Raw genomic sequence first — 20,514 nt, 5'->3', positions numbered from 1 at the left:
CTTAGATAGAGAATTCCCGTTCTTCAACTTCCGGTTTAACAGGTGGTGTCTGCGACAGTCCAGAATAAATAGGCCATTTAAGCCAAAAAATATAATGTTCATGGGAGTAAAAACAGAAATAAAATAAATTTTTATTATGTTTAACATTTATGGAGTTTAGATTTTAGTAAAATACTTTTAAGTTTTAGGGACATAACAGAACCAAAAGCCTCTTTCTGGACCCATAGCGCTCCCTTTTGAGCTCGTGTGTCAGCTGTTTCTGACACAAAAGTTTTAGTTTTAGTTCAATGGCTTTAGTTTAGATGTCTGTTATGGTCACTGAACAAGACTGAGCGCCATCGAGGGAATACATTGGCTGATAGGTTGGTTACAATATTTACGACCAATCAGCACACATCAGCGGCATCCTTGTGTTTTACAGACAAAACCTGCTTCAGTCTGACAAATAAAATTGACTGTTTTTATTTCGATTCAGACATAAAATCAAACACAAAAATATTATATTTATTAAAACTGAAGAACACTTTGGGGTTTTAGCTCAGTTCACTCACTATGAATCTCCTGAGGCTCGAGCTCTTGTCTGAGATGCTTTTTTTAATTTCTCCCAGCTATTTGATTAGTTGGACCCGATAAGTATATAAACCTACTTCCTCTTTGAACAGGAAGCTGTTACTTCATTATACATCCTCTTGTTATTAAACAAAAAAAAGAGTATGTCCTCATATGGGCACAATGGGTTTCTTTTACAGCATAACACAATAAAGTCATTGCTCAACAAAGTGCGAAAGTAAAACGTGCAGAAAAGACTACATCTAATCTCCCCATTTGAGTGCACAGGGTCTAAAAGAGTTTGAGGAGTGCCCTTTGAGGATCATCTGCATCCAAAACTGTACAATAAGATTAACTGGAATTGGCTCTGGCAAGCTACCAGTCTTAGACATGAATGTGTTTCAGGTATAAACCAGCTACAGATAAACAGTTTCACTTTGGGATATGCGAGTCACCAGTGAGCACTTCCAGGGTCTTTTCGAAGTAGCAGAAATAATTTTCTAACTTATTTATAGTAAATAGCAGACTGATGCGTTTACTTGCATATGGGATTTCTTTCAATACCAATTAAAAGTTACATGTGTGTAAAATTCTCCTCGTGACAGCATTAGAGCAAGAGACAGAAGAAAGACTACATCAGCTGTCTCACCGCTGTAGATTTGGACTACAGCATCACCGCATTCAGGCATAAGGAATTCAAATGCCAAAAAAAGTCTTTCTAGAGTGCTAAAAACAATGAAGGAAAACTACTTTTCATCTCATTATCAAATGAGCACTCCCAACTACGCACATTATCTAAACCTCCTCGGGCCATTTGTTTTCCAGGCAGGTAATGAGGAACATACCTCTTATGCATGTCTCCTGGGAAAATAAGGTGCCTCTGTTACCAAGAAAAGTAATCATACAAAATGACACTTGCTTTTATTTTTTTGCTGTCATTCATTGAGCTCTATAGTGTGATGTTAGCCAAATGGAACTATTGTCACTACGCGAACAGCCTGATTGGCTATGCCGGTGGTGGCGTAAACCGTTAATTCGCTCCACACTGGGTGGAGCGCGAGGCGTCAAAGGAGGGAGGTGATGTTCGGGGCTGCGTGACGTGAATTAGCATTGAGGGAAGGGGAGATGATCTGAAGTCGTGCTGACAGCTGGGACCATAACGCCCGGCTGCCTGCTGCAGCATGGCAAATACAGAAGGAGGGTGCGAGTGATACTGGGCGACTTCTCCAGACAGCCAGCGCTCCCTTCATCTCTTTTAATTATTTCAAATTGGGCTTCAGGAAGCAATTAAGGCAGGGAGGGAAGACAACATGCCTGCGCATCAACAGTCAGTGAAATGCAAAGTGAACACAGCGTTACATATTCAGATGTTTTCTGAAGGGATGACAGCCTTTCAAAGGAGCTGCCGCCCGAGGGGAAAATGTGCCAGAGTTGAAGCAGCCGAGTTTCCAAATAACAGTTTCATGACTTCAATTATGGATTCAGGGAAAAACTCTACTTGAAAAAGAGACAATATACGAGACGGTGCTTTTCCACCATTTACGCTGAACTGAATGAAGTCCACATTTACATGCGAGCCTTGATCATGAATCTAACTTCCACAATGACTAATTGCGGTACTGACAATTATATGTTACTGAATGTGAAATATTATAGTACTTTACATGTAGCCTGAGGTAAAGAGAAACAGAAAAACAACTGTCATTATGGAAATTTCGACACGAATTCTTCTCGTCTTTACAAAGTTACACGGGAAAGCAAGAAAAATGTTGATCCAAGTTCATTGAGTTGATCCAACATTTTCCCATGTGAGGGAGCGGCATCACACCGTGGAGGCTGTGCATCAGGGGGAAACTGGCTGACATTGGCAGGCTGGCAGCTAGACCTTCCAGGCTATAAAAATGTGCTTATTCCCTCAAACCTCCTGTTCCCTTCATTTTCTTTTGCACCTTTCAGCACCTCCACAGCAAACAGGAAACTAATAACTAACACTAATAATGCCGACTTGTGAGTTTCAGCTTTATTAAGTTACATTTGTTTTGAGAAAAAATCTTCTGTGAATGCCCTCCCTGCCAGTTTGAGCCAGTTTCCAGAGGGTGTAATATAAGGGTTACACTAATTACTAGGCTCATAGTTTTGCAAATACAAGTTAGACCAAATTGGACCGTGTTTCCTAAAATTGGAAGGAGGTGACAGGATTGCATATCCTAGTCGGATTTACACAAAATCCGGTATTTGAAAAACTGCAATTTAAATGTTTCTTCAAGAAACTGTCAAGAAATCCTAAGTGGAAGTCTGAGAGTGGAATTGAAATGAGGCTAATTTAAATGTTTTGCCTGCAATGGAACCTGGGAATAAGGCAATTTAGATGAAGGTCATTACAAACAGCAAAAGTCTAAAATGCCTGTCCAAAGTTTGCAACATTGTTCCTAAGCATATTGTATTCTAAAATTAGCAAATGCTGACAAGTGTTTGCTCTTTCGACTGACTGAAGCGTTGCAGGATAAACAACTTACTAAGTATACCGAACTAAATGTGGGCTGTAAAATAAAACGTAATTACATTCAAGTTACGCTTTACACCTTCCTGTTTAACCTATCTGCACTTTTAAAACACCCCCTCTCACCGTCCTGGAAGACTCTCTCCACATTCAGGCCGTAGGTGGAGCAGGTCTCGTAGTACGTGCAGCGCTTCAGGTCATTTGACAACTTTCTGGCCCGTGAGTCATCAATCACTCTGGGGTTGGCAGCACTGATTGCATCTAGCAGAAGAGAGCAATAAGATCAAACATTTAATTCCATGAATGAAGCTGGCAATACCCAGTGTCAACAGCTTTCACCAAAAAATAAACCCCACAGAGAAGTACCGAATATATACTCGGAATCTGAAAGACGCCTACATATTTCCATATTTCCAAAACTGATGGGCGCTGATGTGCAACAGTGTGCTTTGCTGGTGTGTTTTAATGATCTGAGCAACAGAGGTCCGCTTTGCACAAAAACAAGCCGGCACTCAAACCACAAAAACAGTTTTGGTCTTTTCCTGACTTTTTTTGACATTAAGATATAAATTCAATATACCTCACTTATTAAAGAATAGCATATAACAGCTATAGTTTCATTATGTAAGAGGCAATAAAGAACATTTGTATATACATATCAGATGCAGGGCAAGCACCTTGTGTTCCAACGAGGACCATGGGGACCTCTGCTGTGTTCCTGTAGCTGGAAAGGCGCAAGAAGTAATTGTAGACCGTCTGGAAACTGATCTCATCCTCCAGGCTGAAAACGAAAACCACGGCATCCACCCAGGCAGCAAACTGAGGGCAGGGCAGAGGTAATGTGTTAAAGAAATAAAGGTACCACAAGAACATTTGCACAAATTAACGCTTGCATTATTATCGCTAATGCACTGACCACAAAAATATACATTTTTTTTATTTTGAAAGGGATAATGGGAGACAGGGATGGAAACCATTACTTGTTTTAGCTTTTATGAATACATTTTACCTTATAATAGGTTGCAGCACTTTTACTGTTATTGTACTTCATGTATATCTACACAAGGGGGCAGTGTAGCAACAATCTTAGGACACTGAAACATGTTTTTTAGGCAAGATACCAGACCAAGGTGAACAGACTGAATGAATAATGATTACTACTGAATCTGTATCTGCTTTCTTTATCCCCACAGCTACCACAATACAGGACAATGTGTATTTTCTGTGTCATCTCTATATATGTCATAATTTCTGGATAGTTTATGATCCAACAGGGGAGCAGAGCGAATCAATCTGATTCAACATCCACAGCAGGAAATAGGCTAAGCTGACTCCACAGTACTAGTAACGGTGACAATCAAGTGACAAACTATTCTCCTGTAATGCCCTCTTCTTTATTCAGCTTTTACGTTTGCCCAGACCCCCACAGGGACTGAATGGCAAATCGAGCTTCCAAACCACAACTGTGCTCAGCCTCCTGCGAGTGGGAACATAATGGAGGCCTTTAATTATGCCAGTAATTATACAGGCAGCTGACAACTGAGCTGCACTCATTTCTATTCCCTAATCTCGCCGAGCGTAATGCAAGCGTAAATCGGAGCTTTGCCAAGCCAGGCATCACTAGCTGCTAAAACAACTGCAGGGTAAATACACCGGAAACACTGAACCCTGTGAATGAAGCCACAAGCAAGTTTGTGTATATTTTCCGGGGCTGGCGGTTTTGATACTTGGGCCTTTAATGGAATCCGATTATTACATTTGAATCTTTTTAAATCCCTCATCAAATCTATGTAAGCTTAGCAACAGAAAATATTAATAACACTGCAGTTACAAGAAAGACTCACATGAGAGAGTTTATTTACTTTAAGGGTGCAAAGTAACTGAGTACATATTAGTCAGTGTATAAAAAGATGTTGTGACTAGCCAGCTTGGGGCCAGTAAGTATAATCCGTGAACATAAAAAGTCAATTAATTTGTTTCTGATCACCAGGCAAATGGGTCCTGTTTCATATAAAGCCTTCTACCTAAATGTGCCCCCTGTGTGTTTGTTGCTAACACTGCTCAACGGCTGTTTAGTGCTGGGCTGTTTAGTATACACTGGGCTTATCACAGATTATGCTTAAAACAGCTGCCTGCTGCAGCTGGAAACCATGCTAGTGAGAATGGGAAGAGTGAATCCTGATGTCTAACAAGTGGGCAGTAGAACCAACGTTACAGCTACAACATAAAACTCTGTGAGTTTGTAATTATGGGTGACCACAAAAACATGTATTAACTCTGTAACACCAAGTGTATCACATTTGACACATACGTTTTTTAGGCCTTTACATCAGTGTGATTTTTTCTAACCCTAACCCCTTTTATATGTTGTTATTGGTTTAAGACAGGAGTGTCAAACAGAAATCCAGGGGCCAGAATCAACCCGGTGAACACTTCAATCCGGTCCATCAGATGACTTTCGGAAAGATGTGAAGTACATATGAAGTACAAATGTTAAGGAGGACTTAAAGTTTGGACTTTTAATTATTCTGTTTTATTATTATTATTTAAAAATTTAATTCTGCTCAGTTTTGACCACTCCTATGCTGTTTAACTGTGACGTTCTCTGGAGACTGCGTCATAATCCTTTAAAGATCAGAAGTAGGCCATCTCTGTGGCAACCTGTGCAAATGTGGCATATCAGGACACTTTAAGAAAAGTCATCAAATTTCAAGCTAAAAAGATGGCCTTTACGGACTTTTTACTGCTGTCAAATGAAAAAAAAAACGTACATAAACGTACTTTACCTTTTTTCATATCTTACTAAAATTTAAGGAATCTCCATTTGTTCTTTGTCCATGTCATCAAACGATATGTTTCAAGCTTGTGCTGCTGGAAGCCTGACTTTGTACAGTAATGAGTATGACGACCCCTGCCCCTTGTTTTCCCAACCCTTTCTTCATGTGTTTGAGATCTTACGGCTGCTAGGTGACAAGGTACTGTAGATGTCGTCACATTCCTCTGTGACCTCATAAGGAAGTCATCAGTTCAGATAAGTTTATAAGTAAAGCTCCGCCAGCTTTGAATGAGTCAAGCTCTTTGGATGTGTACATTTTACCAAATGGACTCATTGGCCGGACATTACGTCATCAATCAGCAGTTTTTCAGTTACAAAAACAGGTGTCCCATGAGTGCCAATTAGCCAATCACTGCCATGGGCTGTAGTCAAGCTTTGTGCCACAACAGCGATATTAAATTTAAACGGCCAGTGCATGTTTGTTGTCGGCACCCCTGAGGCACAGCAGTTAAATGAAGGAACAGGCTAAACTCACGGTTTATGCTGCTGTACGACAGTGTGGTGCCATTAGCATGCATCAAGGTGGGCTTGAAATTAGGTTACATTCATGGGGTGGGGAGGGGGGGGCACGTTAGTCTCTCATGATTGGTTATCGGAAACTGAATCCTCCCATCTATGGAAATCGGTCTGAGTAGAGCCTTGTCGGAGTGAAGGTGGAAACAGGGTGTAACAAGGGCATTTGTCAGATATCATGCTTTGCTGACACAAGCATGCCTGTGATAACAGGCACTCCCATAATTAAGTGGATTCACTTATTCTACTTCAAGTATAAATAATAAAGTAGCATGACAATGTTCTTCTTACTTCTCTACTACATTTCTAACATCGTGCTTTACAAAGGACATTTCTGATTGATAATTATAAACTAAAATATTAGTGTTAATAGATTCAGACCAGACTATTATCTAAGCAACTTGAGAAGTGAGTCATTTTGATAGGTGAATTTTAGCTTGAATCACTGAGTCTTTGCCCCAAAAAGTTAATTCTGTTCATCTGGACGTAGCATTTTGATCACAATGATTGTTTGCCAGTGGTGCTCGTTTCAGTCATTTTGCAAATGTACTCTTGGGGAAGGTTGGGGAAATTTGCGGTCAGCTAAGACCGAAGAAATCACTTGGATGAGCGATGAAATGTTTCTCCCACTGAAAATGCTACGTCCAGATGAATGGTAAATGGTAAATGGCCTGTATTTGTATAGCGCTTTACTAGTCCCGCCTAGGGACCCCAAAGCGCTTTACACATCCAGTCATCCACCCATTCACACACACATTCACACACTGGTGGAGGCAAGCTACAGTTGTAGCCACAGCTGCCCTGGGGCAGGCTGACAGAAGCGAGGCGGCCATATCGCGCCATCGGCCCTTCTGGCCAACACCAGTAGGCGGTAGGTGAAGTGATGAACAGAATAAACTTTTTGGGGTTTCCTTACCTGAATGATTGAGCATGCATCAAGACACTGATGCTTCAGCTTGATAGTTTCTTAGACTGGATAAAGTATATAAATTGGAGACAGCCAATAAAGTCCTGCAGTAGCTCAAAATTGGGCCCACGAATGGTTCACAAATAATCGAGGATAAGATTCTGATGGCTGCACTGTCATAACACGAGTGTCACAACATCACATTTTCTCCTAAAAATTAACCATAACTCTTCAGATTTCACATACTAATAAGATAATTAGGCGTTGTTTCTTTGACCACAAAAATCATCTCGACTTGGCTTTTGCATTGATCCGTTGTTGCTTTTGTTAGAACACCCACAGAGTGCTGTCTGCTCCAAACAGTCCTGTAGAGAAGTAATGGTCTGTCTCTAAGCAGGCTCTGTCAGCTTGACAGTTTCTACCCAGCGGCTTTTGATTAAAGAGACATTTGTAAGGATCCTACCTGCAATTCTGGAGGCCCCCCTTCATCTCTGATCAGAAGTAAGTAGCTCTGTCCATCCACCACAATTTCTTTCTTGAAACGTCCACCTAAAGGAAGAGATGTTTATTCCAAAAGTTTACTCCACAGCCAGTCAATTAATCAAAGTGTAAATTGTCTGTTAGGATGTAAACCAACCACCAGGGGGTTGTCCAAAAAAAAGGAAAGACAGCAGACACATTTCACACCCACTGATAAGTTAAAAAAGAAGAAGAAGAAAGCAAATGAAATGTATGGCTCTTAAAAGTTTGTTGATATGCATCTGAGTTTAAGTGCAGCTTCTCAATTTAGACCTGCTGAACACGGTGTTGCCTGGATCACATGCTGACAGGAAACCAGGTCTCTCTGGAGCCAATTATGTGGGCGAGAAATTGCCATTTAGCGTGTCAAATGCACAGCTGCTGAGGGAACCAGTTCAGCGCCACTATCACTGTGCTTCCACGAGTCACGAAAAGGCCCGATTTTTGCTTCACGAACACTCTCCGGCTGATTGTAATAAATGAAATCTTAAGACAAATAGACTTAATTTTAGAAAAGATGATAAAAGGATGGAAAGGAAGCAATGGGAGATAAACATCAGAGTCCAGTAAATGTGTCGTGACTCCGAAACTGTTCTGCTTTAAGTCACATCCCAGAAAAACTGGTGGAAAGTTAAGAACGTAGCACCCGTACAGCCTTGAGTTTCTCTCCCCTTTTTCTTCATTTCTTTTGTAGCCCAAATAGATTTTCCTTGCCGTTAGCAAAGCTGGCTGCAGATAAAGACTACACCAATGGGAGAACCACGCTGTAAATTAGATTTTGCATATCATTTGAATGGTTCTCGATCCTGTGGAGATTAAAAACATTGAAATGAGAAAGTTGTGAGGCTAGAGATGTCCCTGGGAGTGAAAACGATGTCTCATGAATACAAAAAAATATGCCAAAAGCCGTTTCAAAAAACTGAATAAGGCACAGATTTAAAAAGGTCTACAAATGATTGTGAAATGTATCCCCCCCCCAAAAAAAGGAAAATTATGATGAAGGCAGCAGATGTGTGCACCCCTGGAACGACTGAGTAAGAACAAGTTGGAAATCGTGTTGTTAAACCAGCCCACAGAACTAAACATCACACATCATAGGAGATGTAAGTGGGCGGGGCCCCAGATTTTTTTCTTTTTAATAGTCGGACACTATTCCTGTGTCAGCATGCAGTACATATCCACTTGAGCCACACTTCCACGCTGTTAAGTCGATTTTAGCCCGCTCTGCAAATCGGGGATTCTCCCAGCCTTTTGCACAGGCTCTCAAAGCCTGCTGGATGCTGGTTGCAAAACATACAGAGAGAGAGAGATTCATAAACCACCAGTCAGCTTTTTATTTATTTATATTTTTCTACTGAAGTCAAAGCGCTTTGCAGATTCCGACAAAGCACTAAGAAACTCTGCGTCTGTATGTGTGAATCCTGACTGGATCAGAGCAAACCAAAGATTTATCAGAGAAAAGGGTTTGCATGGAAGCTGGCAACATGTTCGTACTCCAGAATGGATTATGGAGGAGACTCTCAGAAACCAGTATCTGTAATGAAAGCATACGGCTCTGGAGAAAACATGGATGGAAATTCGAAGTAAACATCTCAGTTACATAATCATCCAGAATGTCGTCGTCTCTATTTAGAGCCCGAATAAACCAACGCTGCGAATAAATGAGGCAGACTACCACACTCTCTCTTCCTGGCGTGATGAAGACTAATTATGAATAATGTGAATTTGTGCTCAACGTCTCATGAAGGAGAAAAAAACCAGGCGAGTGATAACGTTGCACACACAGCCTACAGAGAGACGGTGAGTTGGTAGGCATGGTTAACACGCAGTAAGCATACTCTGCTTACACGGAGGCTTAGACCTTGACACAGAGCCACAATCCAACGGAGCTCCATCCGGCGTTGCCATAGTAACACACCCCAGTACCTTTTTTCAGATATCATAGCAAAAGCCCAGGAACAAAACAGTGAAGAAACAGCCACGGATGAACCTTCCCTCTGCTGGGTGAAGCTTCTCTGCAATGTTAATAGTCAGTCTGGAGTGAAGCCAGTGTTGAAGCACAAGAAACAATGAGGTGCCCGGTGTTCGCCAGACAGATACGTCGTATCAGAGCAACGATGTGAAGGAACACAGACATATATGAACCGATACATTTCCCTGATTAAAGCAACAAGGGTCGATTTGGGTTTTTTTTCCCCTCCCCCAGCATCTCACCATTGATTTCTCAAGGACTAATTAAGCTATGAGGATTTTTTTCCTTCTCCCATGGTGCAGCAAAATGCCAGAAACTAATTATGCGCTTCATGTCTCATCCTCACTATAATTACACTAAAATGAAACACTGCAAACCCCTCAAAGATCATCAGTTAACTCTGGGTTTGCCAACATCTTGCTGGAATTTGTAGAGGACGCAGTCTTCAGGCCAGAGGGGGGCATTCTTGGTTTTTATATATTTAAAAAAAAAAAAAAAAAGGATTGCTTTCATATCAAGTGCTTTAAATGTGTAAAAAGCACCTGATTGTGACAGAAACCTTCATTTACAGTGCCTCTTTTACTTGCATGTCTTAGTAATGAGCTTCAAATTACTAGAAATGTTACATTTTGTCATTTTCCCACCATTTTCAGTGAAGGTAGAAATAGAACTGAGCTAATTACCAATCTCGGCATTTGGAAGCTTAACAAAATCCAAAACAAAACAGTTTAATGGAAGCTAATTAGAAAAATACGCGGCAAAAAAAACCCAGTGCTGTTCTTCATTATTTAAATATCCTATTACACTCCTCCAAATATGGTCACACAACCGTCCCATCCTAACAGAAAGCTGACAAAACCAGCTTTTCACACGTCGTCAACAATGTAATACATATGAAAGGCTGCGGCAGCCGAGGCGCTGAGGTCAAAAGAGCCACAGTAAACATGCTGCATTTAATCTGCAACGCTCTGATCTTTGTGCTGGGTGTCATGTTTGTAATCCACCTCCTGACCCACGCTTCCTTCAGCAGGCTCTTACCTTCAGGCGATTCCTCTTGCACATATGTCCCTGTCAAATATCGATGAACCAAGGCAGACTTCCCGCTGGACAGGTTTCCCACAATCCCCTGCAAGTCCAAGAGCAAAAAGCTATGAGATGATGTACAGGTTCAAGTGACCTGACAGAGAAAAAGAAAAAAAAATCCTACCACAAAGGCATTGAAATTACACAAGTCGTGTTGTTTTGAGTTTTATTTTTTTATATTTTCTTTCCAAAAAACTGAACCTTCAACCTCAATCATAAAGGCTTTGCAAGTTTTCAGCCCAGTATGTGCAAATTGTGTGTGGCAAAAAGCAAAACACTGCATCAAGGTCAATAATATCAGAAATAAAACCATCTCCACATCTTATTTCATTCCTAATATTTTAGTTAGGCTGCTAAGTCTTAAATCCTAGCTGTATGAGTCACTAAAGTTTTAGAGATTATTCTTTCTACAGACACATACCATCAGAAGTCAACTGAAAAATCGAAGTCTGACGTTCTGGGCATTTTTATTGCGCATATATTTCAATGTGTGTGAATTTAAGAAGATAAGTAAAAAAGAAGAAGTGCTGCATTTTAGGCATTTTTGAAAAGACTAACTCAACTTTTTCACCAGTATGCAAGTTTTTTATTCAAAAAACAAAAAATGTAGTTTTGTGGATGTGATTTTTCTATCATTATTATTATTATTTTTTTTACTCTTTTTTTTACTTTTTTTTACTTTATTTTTAGAATTGGTCAAGGTGTAATTATTTGAAAAAGTAATGAAAGTTTCGCACTAAACCTAAAGGTGACTCCATTTTTGCTGTGACGGATTGCTTCTCTGCTAAGTAGATTTTTATTACACACTGGCCTGAAGTGAAAACAAGTGCTGGCTAGGGGGAAGAAAATCAAATTAAAAACTTTAGAAGGTAGTAGGCAGTAAAAGAAACTCCAATTGGTTTGTGTTCACGGGGGTAAAGGTCCCTTTCGTAGGCCATGTGCGTTTGAAATATTGTCCAAGTGCCTCTGATTTACACCCGACTTTGGTTGTAGTCTGTCCTGTTCTACCTCTCCCTGCCGACTAGACCAGACCAAACTGCAGTGCCTTCGGGGTGATGCATGGCTGAGGGTGGGCTGACGATGCCAGCATGTCTGGGAAGAACAAAGACTGCAACATGCCTCATCTCCTCCCTCTCCAGCTCCTCCTCTACCCACCATCGCCCTCTCCTTCCACAGATCATTAGTGGGTGTTAAAGCAGGTATGGTTCTAATTATAGGGACATTTGAGGCACAAGAGAAAAGGTGTGTTCAAGGTCTTTTCCTAGCCTAGCTTCTTTATAACTGAAGTATGTATATCATGAGGTACCCCAGCAGAATAAGCTATGAATAAATTCAAAGTTGTGGTGCTGTAAAAGCTATGAGTCAAAAAAAGGCTTTGAATATGCCACAGAACCAGCGTTCTCCTGCTGTTTAACTGCTGGGCTTTGTGGCCCACTGGTATATAGGATTCATGATCTCGAAATGCCGTATCAGCATTATGCTACTACAGAACCTTCTCTCTTCTTTGTAGACATTTAGCTCTGATGTGCGATGATCAAAAGATGGCAATAAAACAGGATTTAACCACAGTCAAGTCACCAGCACGAAATCAACAGTACCAGAGTACAGCTCACTGTTGCGGCAGAAAAAAGTTAGAGGTTTTCTCACATGGTTTTAATAGTTTTAATTCATCTACAGGAATTGTTTTGACCCCTATTATTGTGGTATCAAAGAGGAAGAAAGCAAAACCTGCTTTTTTTCCCCCTATCATATTTAAAAGCTTCTGAGAGTTGTAACCAACTTCCTTTCAGCACGACCTTGTCGCTGCACGGTAACTCTGTGAAAGTTTTGAAAAGAATGATTACTATTTTTGCGGCACTTAATTTAGTCTTACCGGGTCCATTTAACAAACCCCCACATGGAAACTGCCAATTAACACCTTAGAAACATAAAAAGCAACAGACGCATTTAAAAGTGTTTGAAGCCAATAAAGGAAGTTTGTCTTTGTGCTCGCTGTGAATCCCCCCCATTGAAGTTTCTCCTTCTTCAAGGTGCCACAACAATGAATTCACCTAACACTGAAAAATATTATATCCACTGGGAGAACGGCAGAGCGGAGCCTTTCAAGGCTGCTAGTCTTTATGTAGGGAAGGCATTAAATCATGTGAGGATGTTAGTAGTGCATTTGGCAGAGGCTGTGCGTGTGCTTCACTGGCGGGTGGGAGCGGACCCAGGATGTGTCACTGGCCTAGCCCAAAACTGTCACTCATCCTGTGTCCTGCTGCAAAACCACCCTGTATCGCCATGCCAACGCATCTCATTAAAAATCACCCACTATGTGCCAGGGAAAAAGTCCGGCCAATTTCTCAAATGTTCCCTCTCATGTGAAATGCAAAACTAGTATTACATGGAGAGAACATGCTTTCCCACTGACATTTAAAGCTGTTAGTAAGATGAAACCTCTGAGGGCAAATTAACACCAGGATTTTCAAAAACAACAAAAAAAAGTTACTCACCACTTTCAGCTCCGGCACTGATCGACTCAATGTCCATTCCTGGCTGTTGACAAAAGAGTCTAAAAAGAAAAAGACAAACGAAGACGTAAATGACAAACACAAAAAGTACTAAGCGATGATATGCGTTCAGTTCTATTTGACCCCCAGCTATAATATGGCACTGACAGCTTTTGCTAGCGGCTGAATTTGAAGAGTCTGCAATAAGTTTTATGCTGAATGCTCCACCAGTCACAGCAAGCATTTTGACTTACACAGCAGTCAATTACAGTAAAGCATTTTTAAAGGAATTGTGGGGTTGTTGCCCTTTTTTAAAAAAAAAAGATTTCCTGCACACATGTTAACCAGAACCACTGAATCAAAGTTTTATGGCAGATGGATAGAGCCAACTTTAGTGAAAAAGTTGTGTAGTTATGAATATATGGCCATTTGGCCTGTCGTGTTCTGCTGTTTGTCCTTTTATTTTTACCTTTTCTCCTATTTTCCCCCATTGTTCTTTTATCTTTCTTTCATTTCCCCCCTTCTTCTCTTAACACTTCAACCCCTCCCTGCTTGTCAGCTTTGGCATTGCTAAATTACACATATCCTATGTAAATAATAATAAAAATATATGAATTATTAAAACATTATTTATAGAGTTTAAGCAAACCAAATCTGTTTGGCAAACAGTGCATTCAAATCATCATTCTGATAATGAATGCTGTTGGACAAGACAGGTAAAAAAAAAAAAAAACTTTAAAAAAGTAGAATTTTTAAAAAGATACAGTCATTCTGTGTTCTTGACTGGTGACCAGTAGGACAGCCTCACATATGTCTGATTATGCATGTGCAACATGTGCACAGCAGCGCAGGCTAATAGTTGCTCACAGCCATTACTGAGCTCCGAGGAAGACACAAAGTTGGCCAAAGTAAACCATGGAGGAACTGCCATGAACTGTTTAAACCTAATGAGACACTTAAATCACCCTCACCCAGCTGAACATGGACATTTTAAAGACGCTAATAAAGGAAGAGTGGCTAAAGCTAAAGCTATCCAGAGCTCAGTATCCACAGCCTCGGTATGAGCAAGGGCTCAAAGCAGGAACAGGAAAAAAATTGTTTAGAGAAGTTTAAAAAAAAAAGAGCAAAGGGTCCACGTGCTGCTATCTGATGAAGTTATAAACATACCAGAAAATTATTTATGTAACTTGCATTTGTGTTGGTATATAAATCTGATTAACCTGCTTTTGTTTGGTAGGGTAAAATATGTCAAGTAAAGGCGAATGTATAGAAACCCATTTTTAGCTAATTATCTGTAACGTTACTCTCAGTTCTTTCAGTGAGAGTCTATCATGTGCAGTTTGTGGGAAATTATGAAGCTTAATAACTTATTTTAGTGTAGATTTTAGTTAGATTTTTTGTACAAGCTGTCACTTATAGATCTTAGAAAATTGGAATACGCAAAAATAAAATAAATAACTAACTAAATGAATAAATCAGTAGCACCTCACTTCGAAAAATGAATAACTAAATAAATGAGAAATAAAAATCAGCCAAGAAAATTACAATCAGTGCATCTCATATTTCTGTGATAATAATTTGCATAAACTAGGATTTTTTTATAATCCTCCAGAAACATATCTACATACGAATGAGCTGAATTCGAACCTTCTGGTGATTTCTAGTGCTGGAAGCTTTCTGGTTTCAGACTATAGTCCGCTCCTAGTTCAAATCCAATCGACCAGTCAAATCTGAGCAAACCTTAGCTGCATGCAGGTCCATGCGGAGAGCAAAAGTGGGATCCTGTTTACTGAAATGCAATCTTAAATTCATCAGCTAACATCTGAAGACGAATTCACTTGTTAAAAGTTTATCTGCATTTGTAAACATCACAAAAGATCTTGGACCAGGTATCTGCTGGTTACAGCAGATGCCTGGAAAAACTGTTCCCTGCATTCAGAGTATAAGGAATCTTAAGGTGCCAGTTTTTCAGGCTTAGTTCAATGGTAGAAGCACTTTGATTAAAGCAACTTAAACCAAAAACTAACGGCGATATTAGATGAAGCCCCAAAAGAGACTACTCTGCTTGTCAGCTAATGTCAGCTGGCTCCAGCCCCCTGATCCTGATTTGAATAAGTGGTTAAGAAAATGCATGGATGGATTGATTGATAATTTAAAGGATTTTCCATCTGTCTGACTATTTTGTTTTCTCTAGCTTTGTTTATTTGTTTACAACATAAGTGTGAAGAAGTAATTGCAACAGACCTGCGGTTAATGCAGTCTGTGAAGGCTGTTTCAATGTACAGCCCAATCTTAGGAAGGGATTTTGCTGAACTGTTTTAAAAGGCAGTTATTATCAGGCTTTATTCAGCATGGTAGGTTTACCAGTGACATTTGGAGACATTGACTAGATAATAGAGCTCTGAAAAAGGGCAGAGCACTATAAAGGACAATGCGAACCCTCAGAACTAAAAACACAAATGACAGCTCCACAAGCTGTGCCCATTTCCCACAGAGATGGAGTACACAGCTTTGTGTCATAACACCTATTAGAACAAAGACCACCTTCCTGTTTTGGATCAAGGCTTTCTTACCATCTGAACCTCCCAAATAAGATACCATCTCTAATACAGGAGCCTACATGCCGCCTTGCACAGGTAACCCCCTCCACATCTCTAAACCATAACAATTAAACTACACATACACCATCATTACACAGCTATGGTGGTTTTTCTTTTTGCTGCAGGCGATGCCAATATGAAAAGAAACGAAGCATAAACAGTAAGGACACCAGTGTCGTTATAGGACATGTTTTAGGTTTTCATTTCTCCAAAATGTATGCTAAAAGCATAAATGACTCATAGTCGGGGAGAAATGAGCCAAAAATTCCCCTTGACTTGTTGATTAAAAAAAAAACCCACAAAAACAAAAATCCTCAGTTAAAATCTTGACTTTTTCTCCAATCCATTTACAAAGAGCGTCACTCTGCTGTGGATGTCTCACTTGTTGTGGGAGAGGAGAGTGCATCCCGAGCACAGGGGCCTTTCACCAACCATTGTTTGGAGCAGAGGAGTCTTTAAACAGCACGCCTCCAGTTAAGCCCTCTCAGTGTGGGTTTGACATGTCAGAACATGAGCGGAGACATCCAAACTGCCTCAGTTTTTAAGTGCAGGAAACTCAATGCAGGTCACGGCTCTCTGAGGCGATCTCCGATAAGGCTGCCGCCCCATTTTATTACAGTTCCTGTTTCTTGTTATTGAAAGGTCAACCAGCGGTAATACTCAAAAATAGCAATTACATGAACCCATCTTAAGGTGCCAGTCTTTCAGGCTTTGTTAACAGCTCACCCAAAATCAAACTTTTTGTATGTTCCTCTGGGCTGCATTGCTATTTATCTGACTAGATTGTGAATCATTTATACTGGCTATAGTAATATCTGCTTTCTCTTGAATGTAATGGAACTGAATGGAGCTTCTTTTGTTGTACTTAAAGTGCCAACAAATATGTTTTTGTCAAACTTGGTATCATGACCTTGTTACTAAAATGGTCCGGCACTTTCATATAGGAACTATTTTCTTTCTACTGTCTCATCACAGCTCATCTAATGTTTACATCCTGTTACTGTATCATTAGCACAAACCTGCCATCATGGGTACGTAGATGCTTTCATCAGTACAGTAATATGATTAGCAAGTAGTTCCTAGATTGTCCTTTTAATGAAGAACTGGTTATTAGTGAAATAAAGCAGAAGGAATAAAGAGTAATATTTGATAAATGAAGCCCCCAAAAAACATGAATTTCAGATTTTAAACAAGGAGTATTTTAAACTCAACCCAACTAATGTGTAGCCATGAAGGGAAATTTTGGGTCATCGCAGGTCAATGCAGAAATTGTGTTGTTGGCCACTGACAATCGCTTCATCTCTAGAGCACCGCATTGACTACCAGAAAACAGCACCACTTATTCTTTCACAGACAATAATAACAACAAAAGGAAGCAATAGAAAATGAGTGCCTTTCACTAAAATAATACTGAAATCAAGAACACACCAAAGAAACAGCATCATGGTGAAGATGCCTGAAATTTGCCATCCCGAAAGAGATAAAGTGGAGCCGATCTGTTCCCCCGCTAAAAGAAAAACCCCTAATTGAATCCATGTGGTCAGCATTACGTCATTCTTTAAATATGACCATCCCCACATCGCTGTGTCCCAGAATTCCTATGGAAACAAGGGAGCCCCGGTACTCGCGATGCCTACAGAGGACACCAGTGTCTTTGTCTCCGTGAGGGTAAAACTGTTGGCAGCATGTTTGTCAGGTCTTTCACTTCGCTGCTCACGTCTGCTCAGATAAAAATGACCACTCAGTCTGAGGGTAGCGAAGCACAAGCGAAGCCCCGACTTATTCCATGAGAAAAGAAAATCTAATGTGAGCAGCAAGTCCGTGCGTATGCACATGCATGCATGCGTGCCAATGTGCAGTGAATCTGAAGTGGTTTTTGGGGGAACGAGAGAGGACAACCTTGAGATCTAAACTTCCACTCTTACTCTGACCAACTTTCCAACCATACTTTCCTTCCGTCATGAATTACAGAGTGAGAATTTAGCTAGCAATTAGTGTTTCTACTCTGATGATTCACCAACTGACATTCCCCGTCTGGCTACTTTTATCATGCATGTCATGACAAAAACGGTCCTGCAGCATCTTCCTTTTGTCTGTAGCTTTACAAGAAAAAAACATTTACAGAAAAAAAAAACAAGCATAAGAGCTCTTAATTCTCTTCTGCGCAGCTCCCAAACACAAGCCAGTCATTTCCATCAAATTAGGTAAGTGACAAACACAGTCAGCAGAGAACAAGGTGAAAATCTTTACCCCGAGCTCGTCTAATGCAACCTGGACGGTCTGCCCTACTTAAAGCTCCCAGAGCCTTGTGTTGTCTGCAGAAAGGCATTGATCACTTCCCCTTAAAATAAATTGGACATCCTGGTTCAAACAAGATTCACATTTAACAAGAGATTTGCAAATTGGGTTTTCAAGAAGTCTTGCAGTGGAATGCCCAGGCTGACTGACTCAGTTTGTCAAATTAAGAAGGGAATGTGCCAGAGGTTATCTTTGCAGCTACCAAAAGGAATAAGAAAAAAAAGAACAAAAACCAAAGGAATCAGTCATGCACGAGTGAAACTGCATGCAAAGTTAGAGAAGATCCACAAATTGCAGCTTTTTTGGCAAATGGTTTGTACACCTCTTGGTGAAACAGCAGGATCCTGCTTCAAATGAGCCACAGTTCTGAAAAACACAATGTACTGGAGCTGAGATTTGCAGTGGCAGCTGCTCATATACAAGTTACATTCAGTTATTAACCGATTTCCCTCCGCTCCTAACCAGACTGTCTGCGATTCAATGGTTTTTCAATATCTTGCAGTCTCCCCATGTGTCCTGCTGCAGCTGAGAGGGCATTATCGCAGTGTCACTGTTTATCCAACTTCCCCTGAAAGTGTATTTATCTTGAACATAGCTACCTGCTGGGGACTCAACTACACCTGCTGATAAGAACGCCAAAAACAAAAGCATTTTTTTTCTAATTATTTTTCACTCTGCAGGTTTTAAAGTAAGGCCGATTCCATCTGAAAGGTAAAGCACATACAGGAAATACCTTATGTGAAATGGCAGGAGTTCACATGAATTAATATCGAAAGAGGCAAAGCGAAAGGGAAACATAGGGAATTCCATCCTCATGAATATATTTTGTGTCAGATTTAAGATAAATGAGTCTGGATTTCACCTTCGTGGGGGGGGATTTTCTTGTCTAAAAGGTAACTCCAAAGAATACCCATCACTGAGTGTGTTCCTGTCTGCAAGCTACATTGACAGGCTAGACTACAGGTTACTGTAGAGTTCTATCTGCTGCACCACTCCTGGTATTTCAACCTCTGCTACATATGTGCACCGTTGCCCACCTACACTGCTTCTCCAACTCAAAGGACCCCAGAGACCACCCCCCCCACTCCCCATTTCAGCACACAGTTCACTGGCCACTCCTGGATCCGACAGGATGGCTTTGTTTACTCGACAGGTGGGGGTGGGGACACCTCAAACTCTACCCCCTGTTAAACTCCCTTCCTCCACCCAAACGTCATACACACACTCGAGTACAGCCTGGGTGTATGCAAGCGTTCAGTCACAGAAGAGTTGGGCTTCGGCTTTTCTGGATTTAATTTACTTTAAGAACCAACAGTTAGGCAGGTAGCAACAAGCGCAGAGTCCCGCCCAGGGCATTGAACACCCAGCTTAACTCAAGCTGATCGGCACACCTACATTCCTGAAGCTTGACTGACTGACTGCAGTGGAAGAAATGGACAAACACCACTTGACTCTGGAAAACAAATCAATAGGTATCCTTGGTAACGTGTCATGGGAGAATACAAACAGTCAAAAGATTAACAAGTCTGACCTCAGCCCCTTCATGAGTCTCAAATTAGCATGAAAATTAAAACAAAAGAAATGTTTTGCTGGTTCAAAAGTTGCAAATATATACATGACATGTGCGACTTGACATCGGGAGAAGTTATTAGGTTGTCACAGACGACTCATTAGGTCTCTTTGAAAAGGTGTGAAATTGGAGCTTGACGCACAAAACGCAGCAAATCACAGCCATTAATTCAGATAGTTACAAATATTTGCCTCTCTGCCTGCTCTTCCAGGCAACTGGACAAACACACTTCACTGTCAGAGTTAACCTTTAAACACAGCGCTTAAGTCGTTTGCTCCTCTCCCCATCATTACAGCATGTAAGCCCTCTTAATTTAGCATTGCAAGACTGCCAAATGCATCCCCATTACAGCCACTAACTGCTTTAATGCTACTTCTTTAAGCTGCGTCTCTGAGAGGCCAACAAGCAGGCCTGGGTCAGGATAACACAGAGATAGCACGGGGACTGTGTTATGCCACAGCCGCCCCTCTGTAAAACAAACTGTTATCATGAAATCACCAGTTCTTTTCAGTCACTGGTGATTTCACTTCACCTACTTTTTGACTGAACTACAAAAACCTCACAGAAGGCAAAGTAATTGCTGTGCATGTGCACACGAACTGGAGGTTCACACATGAAAAACACTGGAGAAATAAAATACCCGAAATAGAAATTCCAAAAGGACTCTTTGGACTT

The 20,514-nt window shown here is 40.7% G+C and overlaps 1 protein-coding gene across 6 annotated transcripts in view; it reads right to left on the bottom strand.

The window, feature by feature from the left end:
• Nucleotides 1-20,514, bottom strand: part of agap3 (ArfGAP with GTPase domain, ankyrin repeat and PH domain 3) — a 119,800-nt gene that overhangs the window by 51,733 nt on the left and 47,553 nt on the right. For all 6 annotated transcript variants that reach the window (XM_003437865.5, XM_013270434.3, XM_019348147.2 and 3 more), the window contains exons 2-6: nt 13,375-13,433; nt 10,835-10,922; nt 7,769-7,854; nt 3,727-3,868; nt 3,176-3,310 (exon numbers count right to left, since the gene is read on the bottom strand). In XM_003437865.5, the coding sequence (XP_003437913.1) occupies nt 3,176-3,310; nt 3,727-3,868; nt 7,769-7,854; nt 10,835-10,922; nt 13,375-13,433 (510 nt within the window). The remainder of the gene's footprint in view (nt 1-3,175; nt 3,311-3,726; nt 3,869-7,768; nt 7,855-10,834; nt 10,923-13,374; nt 13,434-20,514) is intronic.

The sequence above is a fragment of the Oreochromis niloticus genome, linkage group LG18 (assembly GCF_001858045.2).
Source record: "Oreochromis niloticus isolate F11D_XX linkage group LG18, O_niloticus_UMD_NMBU, whole genome shotgun sequence".
In the NCBI taxonomy this organism is placed as follows: Eukaryota; Metazoa; Chordata; class Actinopteri; order Cichliformes; family Cichlidae; genus Oreochromis; species Oreochromis niloticus.
This window is presented reverse-complemented; position numbering and strand designations above follow the sequence as displayed.